The following is a 27,381-nucleotide window of genomic DNA, read 5'->3' on the forward strand; positions in this document are numbered from 1 at the left end:
TGCTTCCTCTATCCTTTCAGACAGCAATGACCTCCTGAGGTAAGAGCCTGCGTGAGGGCTTGCAAGTCCAACCCCAATCAAACTCCTGATCTTGGTCCTGAAGCTGCTTCTCCATGAGAATCGCTACTTTCTCAGTGGGTTAGGCTGTGTGCTCGGTGCTGAGCATCAAAGCAGCATACATATTCTGCATGGACTCCCCTATGTCAGAGACCATTACACACACACACCCACCCCCTCGTGGATCTTCACCTGATCTGTCCATACATCCCGCTCGACGTTTGGCACTTGCTGCCTAATGGCCAACTCTAGAGACTCATAATCTGCCTCGGACTCATGCCAGTGCCTTGGGCGCTCCCTGCCTCCACCATCTGTTAGTGTGAGCATGATGTGCTCACACTAATGTGCACTATCATCTGATCCAACACTCTATTGCCCATTGACATGCCAGTAGCTGCACTGATGCTCGCTGTGGAGAGAGGGTGTGCCGTGGATACATCTGTCACCCACGCCTGCTCTAGTGTTAATGGACAGCCATGGAGATCCCAGCTTGCTCTGCAGGCTAGCTAATGTGAGAGAGGAAAATGATTGGTCAGTACTCTGATTCATCACGCAGTCAGTGCCCATGATATCTGTCAGGGCAGGTGTGAGTGATATTTACAACATCACAGTGCCTGGGTGATTGATGAAGCTCTGGACACTTTCTCAGAAATCCTAATGAGGGACAAGTCAACATTTAATTCATTTTACTCTCCACTTTCCTGCTTTTGCCCACTGGACTCTTACCTTTTTCAGAGACTCCAGCCTCTTTGTGACCTGAGGACCTTCCTCCATGCTCACATTCCAGCTCCAGGGCTCTCAGCTAATGGCTGTACTGAATAGCCAGGTTTCCACCCCGCCACTGGCAGCTGATCACACAGCAATGTTCTTGCTGCTTTTCTCCTGGAGGTGCAACGCTCCATTCATAACACAACTTTCCACCTCCAACACCATACCATACCCCATGCTACCCTCCCAATGAGCTATGTGGATGTCCCCAACACTTTGTACACTTGACCTGAAATGGACCCAGACTTCTGATCTTCTCTCTCGCACTTAACATGAATGGTCAGAGGTGTGTTCTGAGACTCTGATTCCTAAACTGAGAGCTGATACCCTTCCTCACTTCTCCACTCTAGACCATGCCAACTCAGTCCTCACTCTTGCCAAGCACAAATGATTATTGAATCTTTTACGGCACTGTGCGGCAGGCCATGTGTGGCAGGCCAAGTCATGCCTGCTGACCTCAGCTGCCGCCTCTCCCCAGGCCTACTGAGTGAGTTGATGTGCTTTACTCCTGCCATCTCATGGTATTAAGATGTCTTGCCTGGCACCCACTGCCTCCACAAGAATTGTCTGAGAAGTGGGGGGCTTGATGCCCACATGGGGTGCCCCCTCCCCACCTGGGTGTTGCTGTCATGATGCAGGACTCCTTCTTCCTCCTTGGATGTTTTTAGTGGTGTCTGTCAGCTGCCTTAAATATCCTGGAGGGTTGCCATTGGATCCGGTGTCCACCATAACTCTGCCCCATATTTGTCAATATTGCTCAACCTATCTGAACACATTTCATGCTGGCCAGTGTAATATTGCAGCAGCTCTAGCACCTCGGGCTGAATTGGAAAACACCGCCATTCTGGACCCACCCACCATGCATGCATGTTGAACATAAAATTCTCACCTTTGAATACCTCTGTTTCATTTCTCCTTAACCTCCTCTATTCTGAGGACAACAATCCCAGCTTATCTAACCTCTCCACATTACTAGTCTATCATGCCTGGGATCACCTTGTAAACCTCCTGTGCACCCTCTCAAAAGAAATTTACATTCTTCTTAATGTGTTTTTTTTTCAGAATTGTATGTCTCTAATACTGAACAGTAGTTTGTTTTTATAAAAGATTACCTACTTGGGGAGATTTAAAAATTTTGAATGGATTTTATGAATGGGAGCTTTTTTACTATCAAGTGTGTAGAAATAAGAGCTGTGTTAGCTCTTGTTGGGGAAATTCAATTTTTACTCATCTCTCAATGACTCTTGAGGTCATTGTCAAATGCTGGGCGATTTGTTATACGGGGTAGCATTGAGAGTATGAGGGACCTTGAGGAGTGGATGGGGGAAATGAGTAGGCATTGAGGTGGCTCAGAGGGTATGAAGGGCCATGGAGTGTAGTGGTGGGATTGAAGGGTTTTGAGGAGTGAGCAATAAAAGAGCCTAACAACTTCTAAAACAGCAGGGACAAAGTCCCAATGAAACTAACTGGGCCTTCTAACCATCCTGCCTCAGAACCCAGCAGCCCTGAAGTAATGGGTTCTTCTCACACCCATTCTGTGGAATTCTGTTCTGCAGCCAAGGAGTTTGCCATCATGAACTATTTGAAAAACAGTGGCCATTAAAATTCACAGGAAAGATCTTTTGCTCAGTGGAATGTTCCATTTTAATGTTCTGATCAGACAAGCAGCTAACATCCAGCCTTGGGCAGTTTCATCAATATTATCTGAGAAGAATAGGGTTCATATGACCTCTCGACTCCATCTTGTTGCAATGCCAATTGTCCATTTTCCAACAAAAACAGAAAATGCTGGAAAATCTCAGCAGGTCTGATAGTATTTGCACAGGGAGAATAGAGCCAACATTTCAAGTCTGGATGATCCTTCTCTAACACAGAGCACTGACAAGAGGTCATCCAGACTCAAAGCGTTGGCTCTATTTTTTTCCACAGATGCTGTCAGATCTGTTGAGATTTTCCAGCATTTTCTGTTTTTGTTTCGGATTACAGCATCTGCAGTATTTTGCTTTCACCTCAAGTGTCCATTTTCCATGCTGTTTTATAAAATGAAATGTTCAATTTTCATAAATCCATAGGTAATGCTATGCCTTAATAAATAACCCTGCCACATTCAAGGGTCAGTGAACATACATAGCTCTGTTTTTGTACTCCCCTTTAAATAGTACCGTCTAGATTACAGTCTGATGCACCCCAAAGTGCATCCCTTCACAATTTTCCTTGTTAAATTGGAACTGCCAATTGGCAGTTCACCAATAAACCTAATCATCCTCAAGTCTGCTAATATCCCCTTCACTATTTACTATGTCACAACTTACGTATCATCCTCAAACTTTGAATTTGCATTTTGTATAGGCAAGCACAGGTTATAAGATAAATCCGAGTCCTAATGATGATCTCGAGGGAACCCCACTACTTTTGTCTCTGTTAATAAACATCTGTTCCCCACGATCTTTGCCTCCTATCCTTTAGCCAATTACATAGCCAAGTTATTTTGCCAGCCTTTTAATCCCATGTGCTTCTGTTTTCTGATTACGTTTTTACGTGGTGCATTATAAAATGCCTTTTGAAATCCTTGTGTACAACATTTACTACATTACCTTCAGCACTTTATGTTGCTTTGTCTTTGAACTCTTATCAGGTGACTTAGGTGCTAAATGCCTTTAACAAATCCATACTGTTCTTTATTAACTCAAGCGTAAATCAATTTTGAGTGGGATTTTCGGTTTTACTTGCAGCTGGAATTTTCTGATCCCGCTGAAATTCCATGGACTTTTGGCTGCCCACCCCTCCAAATTTACTATTCCTGCCCACAATGGTTTCTGCCATGGGCGGCACCAGAAGATCTCAGCCTTCGACTTCATTCCTGTAGTTTTCCCATTGCTTACATTAGTCTGATTGGCCTGTAGTCACCCAGTTTATCCCCCTCATCTTTTCGGAACAGAGTGTAACATTTGCAATCCTCTCGTCTTCGGACACCACTTGCAAATCCAAGGAGGATTGAAAGCGGTCTTGTGCAAAAGGACAAAGAGCATGCTCTGTTTTATGGTGAATTTCCCTGAGAATACAAGCTAAAGCCCTTCGCACATTAATTATAGCTTTATAACATTATCATGGAACTTTAAAGATTCTAAAGCACCCAGATCTCTTTATCACGGCCTTTGATTATTTTCTCATTAGAGTGTATATTATTGTTAAGCTTGACCACATGCATGCTTGTACAGATTTATAAGTTACATGACAATTGTGACTACACTTCAAATAGTATTCTGTTGGCTGTAAAGCGCGTTGAGACATCAAATGCACATGGAACGTGCTAATATAAATGCAAATCAATCTTTCTAGCTTGTCTTGCTTTCTTTCTTTTTCTGTCTTGCATGCATATTTCAGCAATTCTTGGGCATCTCTTTGCTATCTGGTACTTTCTAGCTGCTGTCTTGCTACACGTCCTAGTCTTTGTAAGAGATAAATAATTGAAATTGAATATATCAGGCTGAGGGGCATGTATCTGAAATTCACGTTGAGATTGTTCACCAGATGTTGTTAGGCAGGATGTAATTCATGATTGCTGAAAACAACAAGGAGGAGGAGTGAAAAAATATATTGAAAGGTAAAAGAATGGGATGCAGGAAGGTAGATTGAAGTGGAAACAAACGGACAGTTACAGAAATGATAGCACAGTCTACTTTGATCCATAAGCAAATGCACAGGTGACCAGCCAATACTTTTAATTTTATTCATTCTTTTGTGTGATGTGAGAGCCACTGGCGAGCCCAGCATTCACTGGCCATCCCGAATTGCCGACGAATTGAGTGGCTTGCTCAACCATGGTAAAAAGTCTGACAACACCAGGTCCCTTGACGAAGGGACTAACCCCGAAAGCTTGTGAGTCTATTATCAAATAAATCGGTTGGACTAAAACCTGGTGTTGTCAGACTTTTTACTGTGTTTACGCCAGTCCAACGCCGGCATACCCACATCATTGCTCAACCATGTCAGAGGAAAGTTAAAAGTCAATCACCTTGTTGGGGGTCTGAAGTCGCATGTAGGCCAGACCAGATAAGGATGGAAGATCTCCTTCCCGAAAAGTCATCAGCTGAGTTTTTACAACAATTGACAATGGTTCCATGATGACTGTTGCTGAGAGTAGCTTTTTAGTTCTACTGCTTGCCGTGGTGGTATTTGAATAGGCAAGAGCATTTGTCTGAGCCTTTGGATCCAGCGGCTTTACCACTATGCCACCATCTCCCCGTAAACACTGATTAGGTTTGATTTATTATTGTCTCATGTATGGGAATACAATGAAAATTCTTGTTTCTTGCACACCATACAGACAAAGCATACAGTTCATATAGTACATAAGGGAGAAGGAAAGGAACAAGTACAGAATACAGTGTTACAATCATCGCTAGGGTGTAGAGAAAGATCAACTTAGCAGAAGGTAAGTCCATTCAAAGATTTGATGGCAGCAGGGAAGAAGCTGTCCTTGAAAGATTGGTACAAAGGAGAATTTTTCTGAGCTTTTAAATTGGATATTTTAAATTTAACTATTTAAGTGGTTGTAGAAAGCCAGGCTGCTTAGTCAGATGCCTTGATATCCAAGTTAGATTATTGCAGCACACGGTTTTTTGATCAGTTGAAAACCCGGCCACTTTTGAGAGTTCACATCAAGTTCACCATCACTCCTCAGTGGCAGTCAGCTCTATCGCAATTTTTCCCAACACAAATCCAGTGCAAATGATTTCTCATAAAAGCCAAGACCTGACAAAATATTTTTAAAGAAGCAATGGGGCAAAGAGTCGCCATCTGTGCTGCAATGTTTTATGATTCAAATAAACCACTGAATTCAGATTGGGACTATAAAATATATTTTGTGATCAGATGCTTCACCTGCAAAGACTTCAATGTTTTATTGAATAACAAAAATTATATAGTGGTTCCATTAACATTTGATTAACATTGCTCTGTCCAGTTCAGTGAAACACTTTGTGCTGGATTTTATTGTAGAAGGAACAATTAAGGCTATCAGTACTCAACTATAAGTCAATTTCCAGTGACCACAGTTCAATAAGAAAATAAGAATACTGCAATTTTGATTGCCCTGGTCCTCCAGACACTACTCCATACTAGTATTAGCCAAGACATTTGGCATTGAAATGTATAGGACCAGATTTTCTAGCTCTCCGCTACACCCCCTCCCAGGTGTATTTAATGGCAGTGGAGGCTCGCTAGCAGGATCTGTTGGTCCTGCCAATGCCTTCAGCATTTTGTATGGCTTGCCCACTTCACTACGGGGACACACTGCAGGGGGGTGGCTTTTGGCGTGACCAGAAGATTCCCAAAGCGGGGAGGGGCTGTAAAATCCCACCCATAGGACTGTGTGAGGTTGTTATACCCTTTCAACATCGTTTAACCGTGCCAGAAAAGGTAAATACCAATGGCTGCCAAATCATTTCTCTGCCACTGAATATTAACTTCACAAATGTGGTATCTTCTTCCTCCAAAGTATCATTTTACTTGAAGATTTTTAAATTTTTAAACTTTTTCTTTGTGTCTCCTTTATTTCTGTTTTATTCTATGATTTCTTTCCCTCTCTTTATTTGGCTTTCTGTACTTGATTTGACTTCGAATTAGAGGCTGGAATTTTCTGGCAGTTCATGCCAGTGGGATCTTCTGACTTAATTTGATTTGATTTCTTATTGTCACATGTATTACATGTGAAAAGTATTGTTTTTTGCGTGCTATACAGACAAAGCATACCATTCATAGAGGAGAAGGAAGGGAGAGAGACTGCAGGATGTAGTGTTACAGTCATAGACAGGGTGTACAGAAAGATAAGCCTAATACATGATAGGTCCACTTAAACGTCTGATGGCAGCAGGGAAGAAGCTGTTCTTGAATCAGTTGGTACGTGACCTCAGACTCTTGCATCTTTTCTTCTGATGGAAGAAGGTGGAAGAGAGACTGTCCGGGGCCTGTGGGGTCCTTGGTTATGATGGCTGCATTTCAGAGGTAGTTGGAAGTGTCTGATCCTGCCAGTGGTGCACCCCCACTGTGAGTTTATCTGCGGCATGCTGAGAAGTCAATGGGAAATCCCATTGACAGCAGCAGGACCAGAAGATCTCACTAACAGTGAACAGAACGCTTCCTTCTGCTGTGAGGAACATGCCGTGGGTGTGGCCCGAATCTACCACATGCTCCTCCCAAACTGACACTTCCTAGTTAAGACCCTGCATTGCTCATTTAACAACCTGACTAATTAAAGAGAATCACAGTTTCCTGCCCTGGCCAAACAGGTCCCAAATCCCCTCTGGAGGGCACCGTGCCATTTTTGCTTCTGTTCCGGCGCAAAATCCCGAAGGATGTCTGAGGCTAAGTGAACATGTAATGAACAGCTGGCACTATTTATTTGCTGCTGAAGGCTGAATTCAGCCCCATAAACCTGAAAATAACAGTCTCAGTAAAAATGTGTAAATTCTGACATCTTCCCAGGCACCCACAGTTCAAATCTGACAATTCTTTGCATTTATCTGAATCCCAGGAAAACTTGCAGTTTGAGACATTTCTGCCAATTAGCCGTGCTCTATTTTGTGTATATATGTAATAAATGGAGTTACTTTGGTTGGTGCTCAAGAAAGATCTATGAGGGCAGAATTTTGAAAGGAGAGAAGGAATAATTTCAAACATCTGTCAGTTTGCTCAAACTGAATTGGTACGTGTTCCATGAAAATCAAAGTGAAATGTTATCAGTTGCTACTTCAGTCTGACGTCAGGGCAACACTGCCTTTTATCTGTCTAACAAAATATAACCCCTTTCTCTGTGCCAGGATGGCTGACATGGGACAGCTTTTTTGGCTGAAAGTGTCCAATTTGTGTTAGCTTGTGCCAGTTTCTGGTCATTTTGCACTGTGCCCTACACCAAGTTGGAGCTTGTCTGAAACTGCTCAAAGTTATTTTGTAAGTGATTCTTAGAAGCGGCAGAGGAAGCTTTCAGCTTGTCATTCTGGGCTGACAGATGTATGGATGGCAACATTTATAATGTAATATTGTTTAATCATAGACATAATTTAGCAATAGTGTTTTACTCTGTAAAAGCTTGCTCCTGTGAAATTTTGAAAATTGCTTGGCTTTACTAAAGTGATTTATTTTTTGCCGAATTAAATAAGCAAATTACAGAACTATTAAATTTATATTGGCCAGATAAATCTTGCAGAATATTGTCAGTTGAGCTAATTGAAACAGATATATGGTCCTCTCGAGTGTTGGCTTACTTTCATGTAATCTTTCCAAACTTATGTAATGCTTTCAAATAGCAAGTTATCTACTTGGATTATAATAATAGGCAGTGAATGGAATTACATTAAAAATGTATTGCATTTTAAAGGCCAATGAAAAAGAATCTGCTCTATATTTTCCATCGACATAAAGTGTAAAAAAAATGTTGAGAATATTGATATGCTGTGCAAGTTTGATTAAACGGTGACCTTCCTCTAAAGTTAACAGGACAAATTAATTATTATTGCACCGCTTTTCTATTCTCTGCCATCTAGCTGAATCTGGATAAAATTAATGCTGTCCTTTGTACAATTCTTAAAATACCTTGCTAGTCATTTTTAAATTGTAGCAAGGGCAGACTAACTTGTTTAGTTAGCAATCTAACTTAACAGAAATTGGAAAAGGGATAACTTTTTCATGTCAACTTCAGTGCACCTCTGATGTAGGTGGCCTTGTCATTTAACCAGGTACTTGATGTTTGAATTTGGATTCAAGCCTGGATTTTGATTTGGAAAAGGCACATTGGTGCAATGGTTGGCTCTGCTGCCTCACAGCGCCAGGGACCCAGGTTTAATTCCAGCCTCGGGTCACTGTCTGTGTGGAGTTTGCACGTCCTCCCCGTGTCTGCGTGGGTTTCCGCTGCGTGCTCCAGTTTCCTCCTACAGTCCAAAGATATGCGGGTTAAGTTGATTGCCCATGCTAAATTGACCTTAGTGTCAGGGGGATTAGGAGGGTAAATATGTGGGGTTGCAGGAATAGGGCCTGGGTGGGATTATGGTTGGTGCAGAGCAGACTCTATGGGCCAAATGGCCTCCTTTTGCACTGTAGGGACTCTATGATTCTATGCTGCAAAGTTCTTGTAATAGAAATAAAAAGCAACTTACTTTTATATGTCATTGGGCAGGATTTTCAGTATGTGGCGGGACCCGTTGTGAGCAAGAATGGAAAATTTGGCATTCCAACCAAAACTCCACTTGTTTTCAGCGGCACCAGAAAATCCCAGCCACGAATGAGGACAGAAGATTTTAGCCAGCACTTTTTTAACAACAATATGCTTCAAAGCACTAGGAAATGCAGCAACCTAATAAAAACCAGGCAGCCTAGTTTAGTGATGTTGGTCGTGGTTAAATATAGGCCATGATACTGGAGAGTCCTTTCACAGTCTCCTTCAAAAGAGTGCCACGGGATCATTTACATCCACCTGAGATGGTGGACAGAGTCCAAAAGACACCCTTTCTATCATTACAGTGTTCCCTCATCCATGCAGTGGAGGGAGGATTCATCTTCTGCTACAGTCCCTGGAGTGGGCCGAACCCCCAAATGTTCAATTCAGGGAACACTGCTACCACAGAGCCACAGCAGACATACATGCCCGTTCTGACCAATGGAAGTCGGCAGAGATGTAAATGGGTCGCTGACTCGTTATCACCCATCTTACTCTATTGTATGAAATCAACCCCGGTCTTATGAATGTCAATTGTATTATATTTCATAAAGTAGATCAAATTTAGCATGAATGTATCATTTTAATGGAATTTGGTATCCCTTAATGCTTATATCACACCTTGTTCTCAAAGGAATACTGTGCACGAAACAGATGGCATCAGGTTATTAGTGCAACACATACTCTGTGTTGTTTTGAGGGGTGGGAAGAAGGCAGCCGGCAGTAAATCAGTGGGGATTCCAAGCAGCCTACACATGAGTCTTATTAAAATGTATTTTGATCAGTAATTGGCAGTAGCCCAAGAGGTATGCAGCTTTCCCTTCAGCAACAGTGGAATAAATCAATTTACACTTTTTGGATGGTGCAATAGAATTCAGAAGAGGTGCGATTATGCTACAAAGCTGAATTAGCAGGGTGTTCATTTAACTTCACACCGTCTTTTGTAGCCTCTTCAATATTCATATAATTGAGAAATAATTTGAAGATAAGTAAGCAAATTCTATTTGCATGCAAAAAAGGATTGTCTGCCAAAACTCTGTGTAGAAAAATACATCTTAAGGCGTTTAATTACAAGTCTTTTTATTATTAAGGATGGAATGAGGTTACAAATTTGCTGGGAGCTATAAATACTGCCTGAAAGAGATTCCTTGTCTAAAACGTTTTTGGGCCAAAGACTACGCTGTTGACTAAAGTCGGGTTTAATTGACATTCTAATTATAACTACTGTGTCTTCATTAATCATTTGGCTTCTGTTTCAAAATGTAACTATTTGCATTTCTGAAAATGTCAGCTTTTTTGAACGCATGAACTGTGCATATTTTGGTGAAGTGAACTTTCAGAAGTGTCTGAGTGTATGCGATGTGGAATGTAATTGCCTTGAGGTATTTGATCTTCAAGTGAATGGTGAAGAAAGACCAGACTTAGTAGAAATTGAGTCTCATCTCAGATTAACGCCATGTCCTAATTGTCTGAACATGGTACCTTTAACCTTGAGAACAGCTGACGATTACCCCATGAGAAAAGACTGCACCTCACACCATCTTTGAGAATTTGACAAGTGTATGATAACATTGAAAAGAAAACTTGTTGTAGTTCATAAAGTGCCGATGAGGTGCCTCACTTGTCGGAACCAGGTCCATATGACTGGGGAGTTAAAAGGATAAGTTTCCCAATTCTGCATGTCCGTTAAATTCCTGCCTTCTGGGGCTGTGTTTTGGTAATACAAATGAAGAAGAATCAAACAGGTTCACAACATTAACTCTGTTTACTCTCTCTATGGATGCTGCCAGACATGCTGAGATTTTCCAGTGTTCTGTGCCTTATACAAAATAAATGGTAGCCGAGGCTGTGAGGTGGATTTTATGAGGGACGGGTTACCCAATCCTCCAATCAAAAGGTTCGTCAGCACTAGATTGACCAGACGCGCAGTGATTGTATTTTGTGCGGAGGGCAGCCTTAACAGGAGCAGAGTGGGATTTGCACCCCCCATCTGGGAGTACAAGTCCCATCCTGGAGGGTATCCAGCCAATCCGATTGGCTGCCAACTTTGTTGTCCCAGCAGCAACAGAATGGAGTAGTGGCCACTGCTGCGACTGTGGGCAATGCGCTGCGATGAAGTGATGGACAGTAAGAAGTCTCACAGCACCAGGTTAAAGTCCAACAGGTTTATTTGGTAGCAAAAGCCAGGTGGCTTACCTTGTTTACCCCAGTTCAACGCCGGCATCCCCATATCATGAACTGATAGATCCAGACTTCAGGTGAGTCGGGGAATTTGGTTGGGGGAGGAACAGTTCCAAGGAAGGCATCCCCAATGGTGCAGGGGACCTTCTAATGAGGTAACATTAGAGCCTGTTCAGTGAATGCTGCCAAGCTGCTTGCTACTTTGTTCCCTTTCCGCAGCCTAACAGAGGTGAAATAAGTTCTTTGATTGGCCATTAATTGGTGATTTAATGATCTCATTAGGACCACAGGTGGGCAAGCCTCCCATTTTGTTATACAAGCCACTCTTCTTTCAAATGTTCTGGCATGGAACCATAAATTTCAAACCTGTGTGCTGGAGGATTTAATTGAAAACTGACACTACACTTATGTTTTGCTGTAAAAATACTTAACTCTGATGTATCATTGAAACCCTACAGTGCAGAAGGAGGTCATTCGGCACAAAGGTCTGCACTGACAACAATGCCACCTAGGTCCTATCTCCGTGACCCCACATATTTACCCCATTAATCCCCTCTACCTTACACATCCCAGGACACTAAGGGGCAATTTAGCATGGCCAAAGCACCTGACCCACCCATCTTTGGACTGCGGGAGGAAACCGGATCACCAGGAGGAAACCCACACAGACACGGGGAGAATGTACAAACTCCACACAGACAGCAACCGAAGCCGGGAATCGAATCCAGGTCCCTGGAGCTGTGAGGCAGCAGTGCTAACCACTGCCACTATGCCATCCATGCTATGCCATGTAGGCATGGTACGGGAATTGTACGCGTAACTGTGTTTCAAAATCGCATCAGCAGGACATGTTGGATTTCTAATTAGACTAGCCAGCTAACACAAACAAGTAAGCCTTTCCTATGAACTTTCTTTTACATTGTGTGGCTCATCACGATAAAGACCTCCACTCTGAAAGTCAGCAAGACATGCCAAGCATCACTTCCTCTACTTAGCACTGAACTGCACTGTTTTGTGATCTTTATTCTTTTAATCTATTTTTATTAATCTACTGGATATAGAAATCACTGGCTCGGCTAGTATTTATTGTTGATCTCTAATTGCCCTAGATAAGGTGATGATGTGCTTCCTCCTTGAACTGCTACAGTCCATGTGTTGTAAAAACACCCACAATGTGATTAGGGAGGAAGTTTCAAGATTTTGTCCTAGTGACAGTGAAGGAACAGCAATATATTTCCAAGCCAGGATGATGAGTGATTTGGAGGGGACTACCGGATGGTGGTGCTCCTGTATGACTGAAGGACCCTTGTCCTTCTCGATGATGGGTTTGGAAGGTGTTGATAGTGGGGAATTCAGTGATGGTAATGCCATTGATTGTTAAGGGGCAATGGTTACATTCTGTCTTTTTGGAGATGGTCATTGCCTGGCACTTGTATGACACAAATGTTAGTTGCCACTTAGAACATGGAACACTACAGCACAAACAGGCCCTTCGGCCCACAAGTTGCGCCGATCACATCTATACCTACCCAGCCATAGAACTATCTGTAATTTCCAATGCCATTAGATCCCATATAGTCATCCAGAAGTCTTTTAAAAGACCCCAGTGCGTTCGCCTCTACCACCATCGATGGCAGCCGATTCCGCTCACTCACCATCCTCTGAGTGAAAAACTTTCCTCCAACATCTCCTCTGCACTTGCTTCCCAGCACCTTAAACCTGTGTCCTCTCGTAAGCGACCATTTCAGCCCTGGGAAATAGCCTCTGAGAATCCACCCTATCTATTCCTCTTAACATTTTATAAACCTCTATCAGGTCGCCTCTCAACCTTCGTCTCTCCAGGGCGAAGAGACCTAGTTCCCTCAATGTACTTCTTAGCCCAAACCTGGATATTGTCCAGGTATTGCTGTATTTGGACAGGGACTGCTTCAGCATCTGAGAAAAGGCGCAGACCATTCTGCAATCATCAGCAAGGTCCCCATTTCTGAACTCATGTTTGAGGAAAGGTCATTTTTGAAGCAGCTGAAGGTAGTTGAGCATAGGAAACTACCCTGAAGAACTCAACTGACCATCAGCCTCCTGAGTTAAATTGCCAGTTTAGTGGTGAATTAAATATAGCTTTGTGAATGAGCCCAGAAAGGATGGGTCAAAATTTCCTAACTTCATTTCATGCACCAGAAAGGAAGGAGTCTGGGCTGCTGTAGGTCAGCTGCCTGTATCCAATCACCTCGTTCCACAAGCCTGAACGTTTCCAATTCTAAAAATACTTTCCAAGTCCTCAAAGAATACAGTTCATGTATCAATTACCACATTCGTGTGATTTCAATTGCCAGTACGTTTCAGAATGTATCCACCTTACTCAGGAGAGGTAATGTCAATTTGATTTGTAGGTTCCATGCCAAAAGTTGTGACTGGTTTCTGATATTTGCTCTTCTCTGAACTGCTTGTTCAGTTCATTACACAGTTATTAATGAAGTTGCTGAACTGTTTAAAATAGCATTGGCTGTCTAGCTGGTAGTCTTGGATGCTTGAATGGGATGCTGGCCTTTATAGCGAGGGGGATAGAATATAAAAGCAGGGAGGTCTTGCTGCAACTGTACAGGGCACTGGTGAGGCTGCAGCTGGAGTACTGTGTGCAGTTTTGGTCGCTGCACTTGCGCAAGGATATTTTGGCCTTGGAGGGAGTGCAGAGGAGGTTCACTAGGCTGATACCGGAGTTGAGCGGGTTGGACTCTGAAGAGAGGCTGAATAGACTGGGTCTGTACTCGTTGGAGTTTAGAAGGATGAGGGGGGATCTTATAGAGACGTATAAGATAATGAAGGGGATGGATAGGGTAGAGGTAGAGAGATTCTTCCCGCTCAGAAAGGACAGCAGGACTAGAGGGCACAGCCTCAAGATAAGGGGGGAGGGCAGTTTAGAACGGAGTTGAGGAGGAACTTCTTCACTCAAAGGGTGGTGAATCTCTGGAATTCTCTGCCCGTTGGAGTGGTGGAGGCTGCCTCGCTAAATATATTTAAGACACAGGTAGATAGGTTTTTGGTAGGCAAGGGAATTAAGGGTTATGGGGAGAAAGCGGGAAAGTGGAACTGAGCCACTTCAGATCAGCCATGATCTTACTGAATGGCGGGGCAGGCTCGAAGGGCTAGATGGCCTACTCCTGCTCCTATTTCTTATGTTCTTATGTTCTGGCGATCTTGAAGCCACCCTGCCTGCCATTATTTCAAAACTGGCTGAGGAGGCTGTTTGAAATTTTCAATCTGTGAATTTGTCTTTAGCTCCTGGGCTTTCCTGAAGCACTGGGGATGTTTCTACAGCAACGTAACTTGAAAATCACATCAATTACCTTATTTTTTGACAGCCTTCTTAGCCTGTAATGGGTTGAGTTATAGAATGCTTCTTTGCAGAAGGAGGCCATTTGGCCCATCAAGTCTGCACCGACCACAGTTCCATCCAGGCCCTATCCCCATAACCTCTTGCATTTACTCTAGCTAGTCTCCCTGACACTAAGTGGCAATTTAGCATGCCAATCCACCTAACCCCAACATCTTTGGATGATGGGAGGAAACCTGTGCACCCAGAGGAAACCTATGCAAACACAGGGAGAGTGTGCAAACTCCACACAGTCAGTGACCCAAGCTGGAAGTCGAACCTGGATCGCTAGAGCTGTGAGGCAGCAGTGCCAACCACTAGTGAGATGAGGAGGAACTACTACTTGCAGAGGCCATGGTGAATTTGTGGAGTCTGAATCAATAAATAGTTTCAAGAAGGAAATTGATATATTTCTGATTAAAAAACTCAGGTTGAAGGAATATGGGGAACAGATAGGGTGATGAAGTTGAAACCAGGAAGAGATCAGCCATGATCTGATTGAGTGGGTATGAAGAGCTGAATTGTCTACTTCTGCTCCTAATTCTTATTTTCCTAAACTTCTGTGTTCTGAATCTTTTTTGGTGCTTCATCTTTATCTATTTTTATTCTATTTAATATCAATGCTGCCTACTCCTTTACTGTTTCATCGGCAGTATCCTCTTTTGGATGTAAAGTACCCATTTAATACCTCAACTATGCCCTCTGCCTCCAAATAAAGACCTTTTTTCAAGAAGATAAGAAATTGGATCAGGAGTGGGCCACCTAGCCCCTCGAATCATTCAATAAGATCATGGCTGATCTTGTAGTGGTTCAGTTCCACTTGCCTGCCTGCTCCCCATAACCCTTAATTTCCTCTTTGATGCATAATTGGTCCTATTGGTTCTTTCAGTATCCTTTTACCATTTACAGGTTCATCCAGGGGTGGCAATGGAATAGTAGTAATGTCACCAGACTAGCAATCCAGAGGACCTGACTAATGTCCTAGGGACATAGGTTCAAATCCCACCATGGCAGCTGGTAGAGATGCAATTCATAAATCTGAAATTGAACGCTGGTCTCAATAATGGTGACCAGGAAAAAAACTGACCTTCAGGAGGGAAATCTGCCATCCTCACCAAATGGCCTGGCCTACTTGAGATTCTGGATTCATCGCAGTGTGCTTGACTTTTAAACACTTGAAACTTACAGGCCACTCAGTTGCATCAAACCTGTACACAAAAGTCAAAAAAGAATGAAATCAGACCTGGCATTGACCTAAGGACCAGGAATGAAATGAGTACAGGAATGCAGTCAGGAGGGAATTGTTCTGGAAATCCTCAAAATTGACGCCAGACCCCATGAAGCCTTCTGATTTCGGGTCAAAAATGGGAAACCTTCTCCATACTTATCTACCTCCCTCCAACTCTCAGCTGATGAATCAGTCCTGGACTATATGTTGAATATCACTTATTAGAAGCACTGAGGGTGGAAAGGACACAATGTATTCTGGGTGGGGACTTTAATGTCCATCACCAAGAGTAGCTCAGCAGCACCACGACTGACTGAGCTGGCTGAGTCCTAGAGGATGTAGCTGCTAGATTGGGCCTGCAGCAGTGGTGAGGGAACAAACAAAAGTTAGAAACCTAACGACCTTTTCCTCACCAATGTACCTGTCGCCAATATTGTCCAAGACAATATTGGTAGGATTGACCACCACACCGTCCTTATGGAGATAAAGTCCCAACTTCACAGGAGGGAGCCTCTCCATCACATACTACCACCATGCTAAAACAGATCTAGGAACTCAAAACTGAACATTGCTGTGGGTTTTTAGCAGCAACAGAATCTGTGCATATTCCCCACTCTATCATCACCTTCAAACTGAGCGACCAATTCGAATTCAATGAAGAGTGCAAGAATGCCTGCCAGGCATTTCTTAAAATGTTAATTTTAATTCAATGTTAAGCTTAATTCAAGCCGATATCCATGGCAAGCAGTGTAAACAGTATATGAAAGGCAGAGCTAATCCCACAACCAACGATTGGGTCAAAGCTCGCCAGTCCAATTGTGAATGGTGGTGCACAATTAAACAAGTAACTGTAGGAGGAGGTCACCAGCATCACATTCGTAAGACTTCAGCCAATTCAATTCACTCCACATGATATCATGAAATGGCTGAAGGCACTGGATACTGCAAAGGCCTTGACAATGCCACAGTAACTGAAGACTTTGGTCCAGAACTAGCCATGCCTCCAGCCAAGTTATTCCAGTATAGCTACAACACTGGCATCTACCTAGCAATGTGGAGAATTAATTTATTCCTTCATGGGCATTACTGGCAAGGCCAGCAATTGCTGCCTATCCCTAATTGCTTTTGAACTGAGTGGCTTTTGGGTCATTTTAGAGAAAGCTTAAGAGTCAACCACATTGCAGTGGATTAAGAGTCATATGTAGGCCAGGCCAGGTCAGATCAACAGATTTCTTTACCTAAAAGGCGTCACTGAGTCATATGAGCTTTTACGACAATTGATGGTAGTTTCATGGCGACAATTACTGCGACTAGTTTCAATTCCATATTTTATTCATTTAATTTAAATTTCACCAGCTGCTATCGTGGGATTTGAAACCATTTTCCGAGAGCAATAACCTGGGCTTCTGGATTACCAGTCCAGTGACATTACCACTACACCATGGTCTCCCTTTAAAATTGCCTAGGTGCATCCTGCCCACAAAAAGCAGGACATTCTAATCTGGCAAATTATCGCCTCAACGGTCTACTCTTGATCATCAGTAAAATAATGAAAGATGTTATTGACATTATCATCAAGCTGCACTTACTCAGCAATAACCTGCTCACTGACATTCAGTTAGGGTTCCACCAGGGCTACTCACTTCCTGACTTCCTTTACAGACTTGGTCCAGATATTGTCTAAAAGAACTGAGCTCAAGAATAGAACATCCTCCAGAGAGCCAGCAGCTTCATTAGTGCCAAATGCATTTTTGCTGCTGGATGATCACTTGCTCCGTTTTCTCATACTTGTGGCAGTAGATCACAACATGTTCCTGCTCATTCACTCCCTAACTTTCAAACATGACAATTGCACTCTGCAGCAGGATCAGTGCAAAGTTGAAGTTGCTTTGCATGGTCAGTTGTAGCTGACCTAAATGATGCCCACTGTGTTCTTTTTTCTTGGGAAATGAGTGTCACTGGCAAGGCCAGCATTTATGTCCATCCCTGTTTGCCGTTGAGATGGTGATGATGAGCCATTGTAGCTGAAGGGGAGAAAATATGCTCACGATGCTGTCGGGCGGGGTGTTTCAATGTTTTGACCAGCAAACAATAAAGGGATTGTCCTATATTCCATGGAAAGGTGTCTGTGACTGAAAGGGAAACTTTTTGCAGATGGTGGTGCTCTCAAGCCTCTGCTGCCCTCATTCTTCTTGCTGACAGAGGTCACTGATTCAGAAGGTGTTGACAAAGGAGCCTTGGTGAGTTGCTGCTGGCCATCTTGTAGGTGGTGCAGACTGTTGCCACTTGTCTTGGTGGTGGAAGGACATAATGTTTAAGGTTGTAGATGGGCTTCTGATGACGTTGGTAGCTTTGTCCTGGAAAGTGCTGAGCTTCTTCACTGTCACTGAAGCTCGTCCAGGTGTGTATTCAATCACAGGCCTGACCTGTGCCACGTAAGTAGTGGAAAGGCTTTGGGAAATCAGGAGATGAATCACTGACTGCAGAAAATTCAGCCTCTGACTTGCTCTCGAAGTCACTGCACTTATGTGCCTTGTCTCGTTAAGTTTCTGATCAATGGTGACATCCATGATGTGGTGGGCTAGGAATTTGATGCTGGTGTTTGTCTGCACATCAGCACTGTAACTGGTCACCTCAATAACATAATTATTTTACTAGATTTTAGCAAGGCTCATTAACCTTTATAGTACGAAAGATGAGATACTCTTGCAGATCCACATAACTGACACACTAATGAATTATCTCAGTGATTTTCACTTGCTGACTCAGCCAAACATTTGTATGTTGTTCTCTATTCGTCATTTTATTACTGAATAAATGAATCAATGAATGATAAGTAATGTACAAATGTTTAATTGATGTATTGAACTGCATGACTGTACTGATCTTTACTGCCTATCCAGGACTGAATCCTTGAAAACCATTCTTAACCAGTTGGGAACAAAATGATTAAGCTTCCTTTTGATAAATACAAAAAGTTATGACGTCAATTACACATTGAAAGAAACGATTCTTTTTTTGCTAAGTGTGGTTAATATTCAAGTAAATCAAGTACCGTTTTTTCTACAGGATATGAATGACTACTCTCCTGAATTTAGCAAGCCTTTCTACAAAGGACTGGTGGCACCAGATGCCCTTAAGGGCAGCCTCATCACTGTTGTTTCAGCCGATGACAAGGATCCTCCTGTAAGTTACATTGATTCTGCTGATGTACATTTTGAAACGAGCAAATGTTGTGAAGTGATATTCGCCACCATTGTGCAGGCACGCTGAAAGTACCAGTATCTCTTTCTGGTGAAGCTTGTGAGAACTCTAGCCATCCTTCTGACAATCTCCTTGCCCTCCTCTGACAATCTGCAACTTTGTTCTGCCTTTCACAGATTCTGGCCTCTTAGCGCCTTTCTCAGCCTTTATCATCACCATTAATACTCCCTTTGTCTTTTTACAGCCCCCATCCCCAACACCCACCCCTTTCCCCAACGGCTCCCGCCGCCCCCCCCCCCCCCATCTCATAGTATAAACCCTATTCTATTTTCTTTGTCTTTAGCTCTAACAAAGAGTCATCCAGACTCTAAACTTTGGCTTTATTCTTCCTCCACAGATGCTATCAGGCCTGTTGGGTTTTCCCAACATTCTGTTTTTATTTTAGATTCCAGCACCTCCGGTATTTTGCCTTTGCCATCCTTCTGTCTCTGGTTGAGGTTGTTGTAAAAGCTGTAATAATAATATTACTAGATAGTGCTTTAAACATTCATTCCTTTAAAAGAATGGTACTTTGGTCTTCCCCATCCTCCTCCTGTATTTGTAATACTCACAACATATTTAGGCATTAATAAACATTTTGATCTTGCTCATTTACATGAACAAGGCTGGGGTCGATCACAACACTTCCCCAGAGTCACGAGCAAGAGATTTGAAACAGCTTTATAGTCAGGCCTCCAGCTACAATTAACTGGCATTCAGCCAGATGATTCTGCAGGCTGATAGAATTGTTCTGCAGTGTGGGAAATCAAATGAGCCATCCACAGAGCACGACCCTGCAGCTTGCATTAAATTGAGGGCTGGAGTGATCAAAGCGGGGGGGTGAGAGGAGAGTGGGTGGGTTTCGCAGCAAGGGACAGAGAGAGGGACAAAGTGTGCTCAAGCAGCTGCCCAAACAGTGGAAAATAGACAGTGTGTTCTGTTGCTCCTAAAACTGCTCCCGGTGATCCCTTTAAGTGCACTAGTTCTGACTGTTTTCCACTCCATACAGATGGTGGCTCTGTATGAAAATAGCACTGGTGTCCAAAGAGTAGCACAAGACCCTGATTTGCACTGACACTCCCACTTAAATTGAGGCTGGTCCTAAGTTGGCTGTGTCCTCAGGTGGGTTTTATTCTTGTACCTTGTTCTCATCTGCACCCTGTTCCTGCTGAAAACTGGGATAGTAGAAAGGTCAAGGTAAAGGTGGCAGTATGGACAGATATTCATTGCATGAGTCTAAATGTTTGGTTCGGAGGAAGCACTTGGGATGTACAAAAGACATTTGATAAGGTGCCATATAAAGGTTGTTATGCATGATAAGAACCCATGGAGTTTGGGGTAATATATTAGCGCAGATAGACAGCAGACGATAAGAATAAACAAGATACTTCCAAAGCTGCAGGGAGTTTGCTGGAACCTCAGCTCTTTAAAATCTATATTGAATAAAAGGACCAAATCTAATATATCCAGATTTGCTGATGATACAAATCTAGGTGAGTCAGTAAGCTGTGAGGAGGACACAAACAAACTACAAAGGGATACAGACAAATTAAGTGAGTGGGTAATAAGGTACAAAATGGACTGTAATATGGTAAAACATGTAATTATTTTTCAATAGTGAGAAACTTTTAAATGTTGTTGTTCAGAGAGATCTGTGTATCTTGTACTAGAAACATAAAGCAAGTATGCAGGGACAGTAAACAAACACACAAACAAATGATATATTACCCATTATTGCATGGTGCTTGGAATACACGAGTAAAGCAATCATGTTATAATTATACAGGATTCTGGTGAGGCCATACCTGGAGCAGTGTGCATAGTTTAGGTTTCCTTATTTATGGAAGGATAGACTTGCATAGAGATTCATTAGACAGTTTCTTGGGATGACAGGTTGGTTCGATGATGAGAGGCTGAATAGAATGGGCCAAAACTCTTTGGAATTTAGAAGAATGAGAGGAGATCTAATTGAAGCATGTAAAATTCTGAGGGGTAGATTGATAGCATAGATGCAGAAAGGTTGTTTTCCCCAACTGGACATTCTGGAGTTAGCAAGGATAGCCTTAGATTAAGGGGCTGATCATTTAAGACTTAGATGAGGTGAAATAGGGGAGGGGATGGCCTCGTGGCATTATCACTAGACTATTAATCCAGAAACTCAGCTAATGTTCTGGATGGTCAGTTGCTCAAGGCTGAGATGGATAATTTTTGAATTCAAGAGGGATCAAAGGATTTATTTTCCACATGTTTATGGATTTTCAACATTGTCAGTAAGGACAGCACGTATTTTCCTTTCCTATTTGTCCTTAAGAAGAGAATGGTGAGCTGCCGTCTTGAACTGCTGCAATCCAATTGGTGACTCATTGCGATATTAGGGAGTTGCAGGATTTTGACCCAGCCGTTGTGAAGGAATGGCAATATATTTCCAAGCCAGGAGAGTGTGGGACATTGCAGGAAACTGATGGGTGGTGGTGTCCCCATGGATTTGCTATCTTTGTTCTGGGAGCTGCTGTAGACAGAGTGATGGCCAGTTGTTGCTGTGCATTGTGTAGATGGTTCACACTGCTGCTGCCGTGCATTGGGTGGTGGAGAAAATAAATGTTTATGGTGGCTGGTAGGGTGGCAAACACATGGGCTGCTTTGTCCTTGATGGGTTAGAGCTGCTTGAGCGTTGTCAGAACTGCATTCATCCACCAATTATAAAGAATTCTGTCGCACTACTGGCTTGTGGCTTATACTAAATGGAAATGATTTGGGGGGTGAGGAGATGAGTTCCTTCACTCAGAATTCCCAGCCCCTGACCTGATTTTGTCACCTCAGTATTTATGTGGCTGTTCCAGTTAAGTTTGTGACCCACGGGAAGTTGACAGTGGCGTTTCACTGATAGTAATACCGTTGAATGTCAAGGGAAGATGATTCAATTCTCTGTCGTTGGAGACGGCCTGGAACCTTTGTGGCACGAATGTTACTCACAAGCTATCCTTCCAAGTCTGAAAGTGTTCCATCCACCACCAAGAGTGTGCCCCATTAGTTAAACCTTTTTCCTGCCACAAGATACGAGTTCCCCAGGTGACAAAGACTGGAAACATGGCCAAAAAGGCTTTTCATTAAGACAGAGAAAGTTAAGAAAAAGAGAAAATAAAATGTTGTAGATGCTGGAAGGGAGGGCATAGACTGTTTTGGTATGAAAGAATCTGCACCGATATTCTGGGGCTGAGATTGGCCTCCAACAGCCATAACCATTTTCCTTTTTGCTAGCAATGGGTATATGGGGTGAAGTTGGAAAGCACAGCAGGCTCTTATTTTCTCACATTCTTATCCCACATTTACTAGCTAAGAAATGAGGAAAAAAACAATTAGTTGCTTGACTGTTTTACTTTTTCTTTCTCTCTTAATCCAGTCTTTCTTTCCCTCCCTAATACACTTTGATTTCACTCTGTTTCATTCTTCTCCATCATTCTTGTTTCTTAATCTTTAAATGGCATTTGTTAAGGAGTGACACAATTAGCCCCCATCATTCGCTAAGATGTTCTGTTGCCCTTAGGCATTGCCACTTTGCCCTTGGACAGTGCCAGGGCTCCAGTCTGGCACTGCCAAGATGGCAATGTTGGGGGGAACCCCCCTTTATTCCTGACCTTCTGGGGGTTCAGAAAGTCAGGAGTAAAGGGGGGTGTTCCCCCGGACGTTGCACTTCTACACTCCGTGGGGTCAGGCCACTAGCTCCTTGCAGCTGGGGAGTTATAGTAAAGCCCGCTGGAGTGGGGTGGAGAGATGCTAGTGGACCCAGCAACTTCAGTCCCAGGCCCTCTAATTATATTTGAAATAGATTAAAATGAGTAATTAAATAAACTATGCAGCTTTACCCCAATTTCTGGCATGGAGCTGACGGTGCCAAAATCTGGCAGTCAGACTCGTGGAGGCCGTGGTGTCCAGCAGAAAGCCCACTACACAGCCCCTGCTACAAATGGACTGGGAGAATCGCCTCCATCAGTCTTGTAGTTCACTCCTTTCACCGTCTGTGAAGCAATATCCAGTTGGAAATGTTGCAGTGTCACAAACACAGTACGGATATATTTTTCTTATTTGAATCTTGTTTCCACATGCAGGAAATGGGAATCACAGCGTGAGACAGTGGTGCAATGGACATGTCATCAGATAATTCTGTCGCTGCTCCAGGGCCACTTAAAAATTGGTCGGGGCTCACAGGAAACCTTGGTCAAAATCCAAAAGGTGCTTTAAGTCTGGGAAGCACATTGACTTGTGTTTGCAATTATCTTTGTGAGGGCTGTGCTCTAAATCTTTCTTCTGAAAACGGACATATCTTCTCAGATCTAAATAGTTCAAAAGTGTTCTGTCAGACTTACCTTTAATTGTTCTGGTACCTCATCTTGTGGATGGCATCATTAATATTATTGGAAAAGTGGGAACCCGTCGCTTGCTAATCCACTCACTGTCAATTAGTAGCAGGGAAGATATTTGCTGTGACACTTTTGTGGTTTTTGTCTTAAATCAGCACAGGAAATAAGTTGTGGTGTGGATTTCACAGCAAAGCCTTCTAACTAAACACAATTAGTGTTCATTTGCACCAAAGTGGCTCTGAGATGTGCACTTGTACAAATCAAAGGGGACTTGAACATCCCAACTGCACCTGCTCCGGCTACACAAGGCTGCGTCAATGGCTTCTATGCTTGTTTGATTGGGCAGCCTCAAGTGCTCACTGGGGTAAGCAGTATCTTTATGACAATGTCATAACAGCTTGTTACCAGCCCAGACAGATCCTCACCTTAATTGATGTGCTCACTGAACTGCCATTTCAAAGTAGAGGAGTCATTTACGCAAATTGGAATGAAGTGGGTGAGATGTTGGAGAAAGTGCCCCATTTCCACACTGCTGACAAACTGTGAACAGCAAGCTGGCTGACAGATCAGGGCATTCCCATGATTAGACAGTGAGCCATCACCTCTCAGGCAGAAGAGAGGCTGAGTAAGTGGCAGCAAGAGAGGCGGTCTGTTGTTTGGCTGTGGAACTTTGAGGAGATTCCTGTATCTCCTAACTCCTCGGTAAAGTAATCAGAAGAAAGAAAAACTTAGCTGTTCCCCATCAGCCTCCTGTTATGATTTTGGAGCACGTTAATCAAAAAGTTAGATCGTGCCCCATCATTTCTCTTTGGTAAGCTGAGTGACAAATAAAGCGATAATGAAATCAACTTACAGCTTTAAAAAAATTCTGAATTTAATGTTGCAAGCTTGGCAATCATGTAGCAATCCAGGAGCAATGTATTATTAAGCCACTGGGATGAACTGCAGTGGACTGTAACTTCTCAGCTCCCCAGCTTCAGATCCGAAGGTACCCCAAAGATAGGCTGGGGAACCCCTCTCGGAATTTCATAGGTAAAGGGTTTGTAATGCGATTGACTAGATGTGCGAACTTCCCTATGAGCAATTGCCTTGCACTGTACACCAATTGTTACTTAGAAAAAGTTAAGATTCAAATTTTTGTAAAGGGTTTTTGTAAAGACAAAGACCAACTTCCCCACAGGCCATCCCACAAGCTGCCCGAATCCCAGGGAGCTCCCCCCACACACCTAGCCCCTGAAGGGTCTCTCTACCCCCACCTCCCCTACTAGCCATCTTCCAGAATATTGTCCATCCACCATTCCACATCCCCGGTCACTCCAGGATTCCCTTTATCTGTACAAAACTGTGCATCCAGTCCCACCTACCCTCCCCCCCCACCCAACCCCCCATCCCCTCAGCCCTGAAATCCATCTCCTCCAACCCACCATCCCCGAGATCTGATATCCTAACTCACCACTGCCCCCAAGAACAGTACCCTCCCCACCCCATCACTGCCCTTGAGATCCAAGGTCTGACCCCTGACCTCCGTCACCCCCAACTCTTCCCCCTAATCTTGAATTTCCCCCTGACCTCCGACTGTCCCCTCCCTCCAATTCCGACCCCTCAAGCTCTATCCACTTACCTTCTCCCTGGCCCAACGGGACGTTTAACCTACCCAGTTTACGGCAGGTAGTGATATTAGAAAGAGGGCATATCCTCTTTCAGTCTGATGGAGCTAGACTGCTTCGCTAGGCCACAGGGATGAGCTGCTCTGACTGAGTTGGAAGTTTGGGTGAAACAGCATCGAAAAAAATCCACGAAGATTATCTGTATCTCCCATTTGTGCCTGTATCTCTCAGTGTGTCTGTATCTCCCACTGTCTCTGTATTTCCCTTGTGTCTGTAGTTATCAGTATCTCTGTATCTCCCAACGTGTCTGTATCTCCCAGTGCATCTGTATCTTCCAGTGTTTGCTGGTTCAGAGCTGCTTCCGGATTTGCTCAGTGTTATTACTTGCTGTGGGCAAGATCTGCATAGGTGGATAATTGAATTTCCCTTCTCTTGAGAAATCATGAGCAAAGATTATTTGGCAGGGAGTGGCAATCCAAGAGAGTTGCAGCCCACTATAACCAGCCATAAACATTATCCCACTTTTTTTATTAGCAAATTGTTGCAATCTCTCGCGTCAGTTCTAAGGGAACAATGCATCACCTCTACTCCTGTCATACCAAATATTACATGACAATCAAGGTTGTTTGATTACTTTCTGAGCCATTGAAAAACACAAACAGTTATTCAACATCAGTAACTGCAAATCAGTCAAGATCATTGGTTTCAAGGGAGGCTGCTCATCTTATACAATGCCCCAGTTTACGTCTTCAGACAGACCTGTTGGCTGCATAAAGTAACCTAATCTTCTAAACTTCTTAAATAAACCTTGAAGCCAAGGGATATTCCCTTATTGAGTCATGCTGAGAAATGCTGTGCATGCATCACAGAATTGGGTTTACATTTTTAAGCTCTTCACACCTACAGGACTCCTACGGGAATATCATGAATTATCCCTTCACTGTTCCATTGACGCAAAACATTGATAATTAGTTGCTGCAAATTACGTATACTCCAATCAGACCTTTTCATTGGCAAAGTGCTCCATCTAAAGGATATGAAAATTGTCCACCTGTTTAGGAGAGAAAGTTAGTTACCTTTTGAATGAACAGCTGGACAAATAGCGTTTTAAGCCATGAACGGCCACAAATGCATCTGGGAATATCTGTGTAAGTGCTTCCATCCACTGTTGCAACTTTGGTGGTAGGCTGGCAGAACTCCGAGAGGAACAGCATAACTGGCTAAAGGTGTCAGTTTGTGCCATTGTGCTGGAAGTTTCAAGGATTTTCCATTGACGTTATGGTGATAGATTATCAGCAACCAGTGGAAATCTAACCTTATGTTTATCTAAGTAACAGATGACAAACATAATGGATCACTATTACATTGTCTCTTTCCCTCAAGATTTCATTGTGCCTCAGGCTTTTTTCTCCTGATAGTAGACATAACTATCACTGAAAGATGTATGAGACCAACGGGAGCAACTCCCTCCATTAAACACTGAGGATATCGTTCACCCCAACTTGCTGTGGGCAAGACCTGCCGCAATGGATAATTTAATTTCCTTTCTGTTGAGAAATGATAAGCAGTTGTTCGTCAATAATAATTTGAAATCGGTCAAGGTTCATTGATTCTGAGATTGTTATCGTTAGTATAATGTTAAAATGCTATTCTTTGGTATATGACTAGGGGCTCAATTTCTCCCTCACTAGACCAGATAAGGGACAATAAAAAGCATTTTTATTTAAAGAAATGTCCAGTTTATCATTAAATATAGCTACAGGAATGAGTTAATTATCAAGATGCCAGGACAATTAAAAACAGCATTACTCATGGTTATCGGGCTTTTCCTATCATATTCGTGTCAATTATATTCCTCTTCGTGGTGAAATTTTCTAATGAATAGAAGTTTTGTGAACTTGAGTTTAGGTAGGTTTTGTTGATTTAATTTGACAATCATCTTACCTAGGGGACCAATCTAGTGATCTTTCACCATACCGTGTCCAATGCGAGTGTTTTCTTCCTTATGCATGAGACCAAAAACAATTACATAGTGTGCCACAACTTCCAGACTGGGATTTGAGGGTACACCAAACATGTGCTGGGGAGTGCACCTTGGAGGTTCCAACGTAAGCATTTGCACTACAATTGTTCAGAAGTGCTAACATCCCCTGGGTAATAGCGCTGTGCAATGAACCACCCAACACAGCAGTTTAAATCGCTAACATCAGGTTGTTCTGCCAGGTTGCCTTAATAGTTAGTCTAAAAAGGTGAGAAGGAATGAAACCATAGAACATTTACAGCACAGAAACAGGTCTTATGGCCCTTCTTGGCTGTGCTGAACCATTTTTCTGCCTTGACCCACTGACCTGCACCTG

The 27,381-nt window shown here is 43.0% G+C and overlaps 1 protein-coding gene across 11 annotated transcripts in view; it reads left to right on the forward strand.

The window, feature by feature from the left end:
- Positions 1-27,381, forward strand: part of pcdh15b (protocadherin-related 15b) — a 1,349,261-nt gene that overhangs the window by 1,149,479 nt on the left and 172,401 nt on the right. For all 11 annotated transcript variants that reach the window (XM_080205457.1, XM_080205459.1, XM_080205466.1 and 8 more), the window contains one exon: positions 18,886-19,002. In XM_080205457.1, coding sequence (XP_080061583.1) covers positions 18,886-19,002 — 117 coding nt within the window. The remainder of the gene's footprint in view (positions 1-18,885; positions 19,003-27,381) is intronic.

This window comes from Carcharhinus amblyrhynchos, chromosome 17 (genome assembly GCF_965287045.1).
Source record: "Carcharhinus amblyrhynchos chromosome 17, sCarAmb.v2.hapA, whole genome shotgun sequence".
Lineage (NCBI taxonomy): Eukaryota > Metazoa > Chordata > Chondrichthyes > Carcharhiniformes > Carcharhinidae > Carcharhinus > Carcharhinus amblyrhynchos.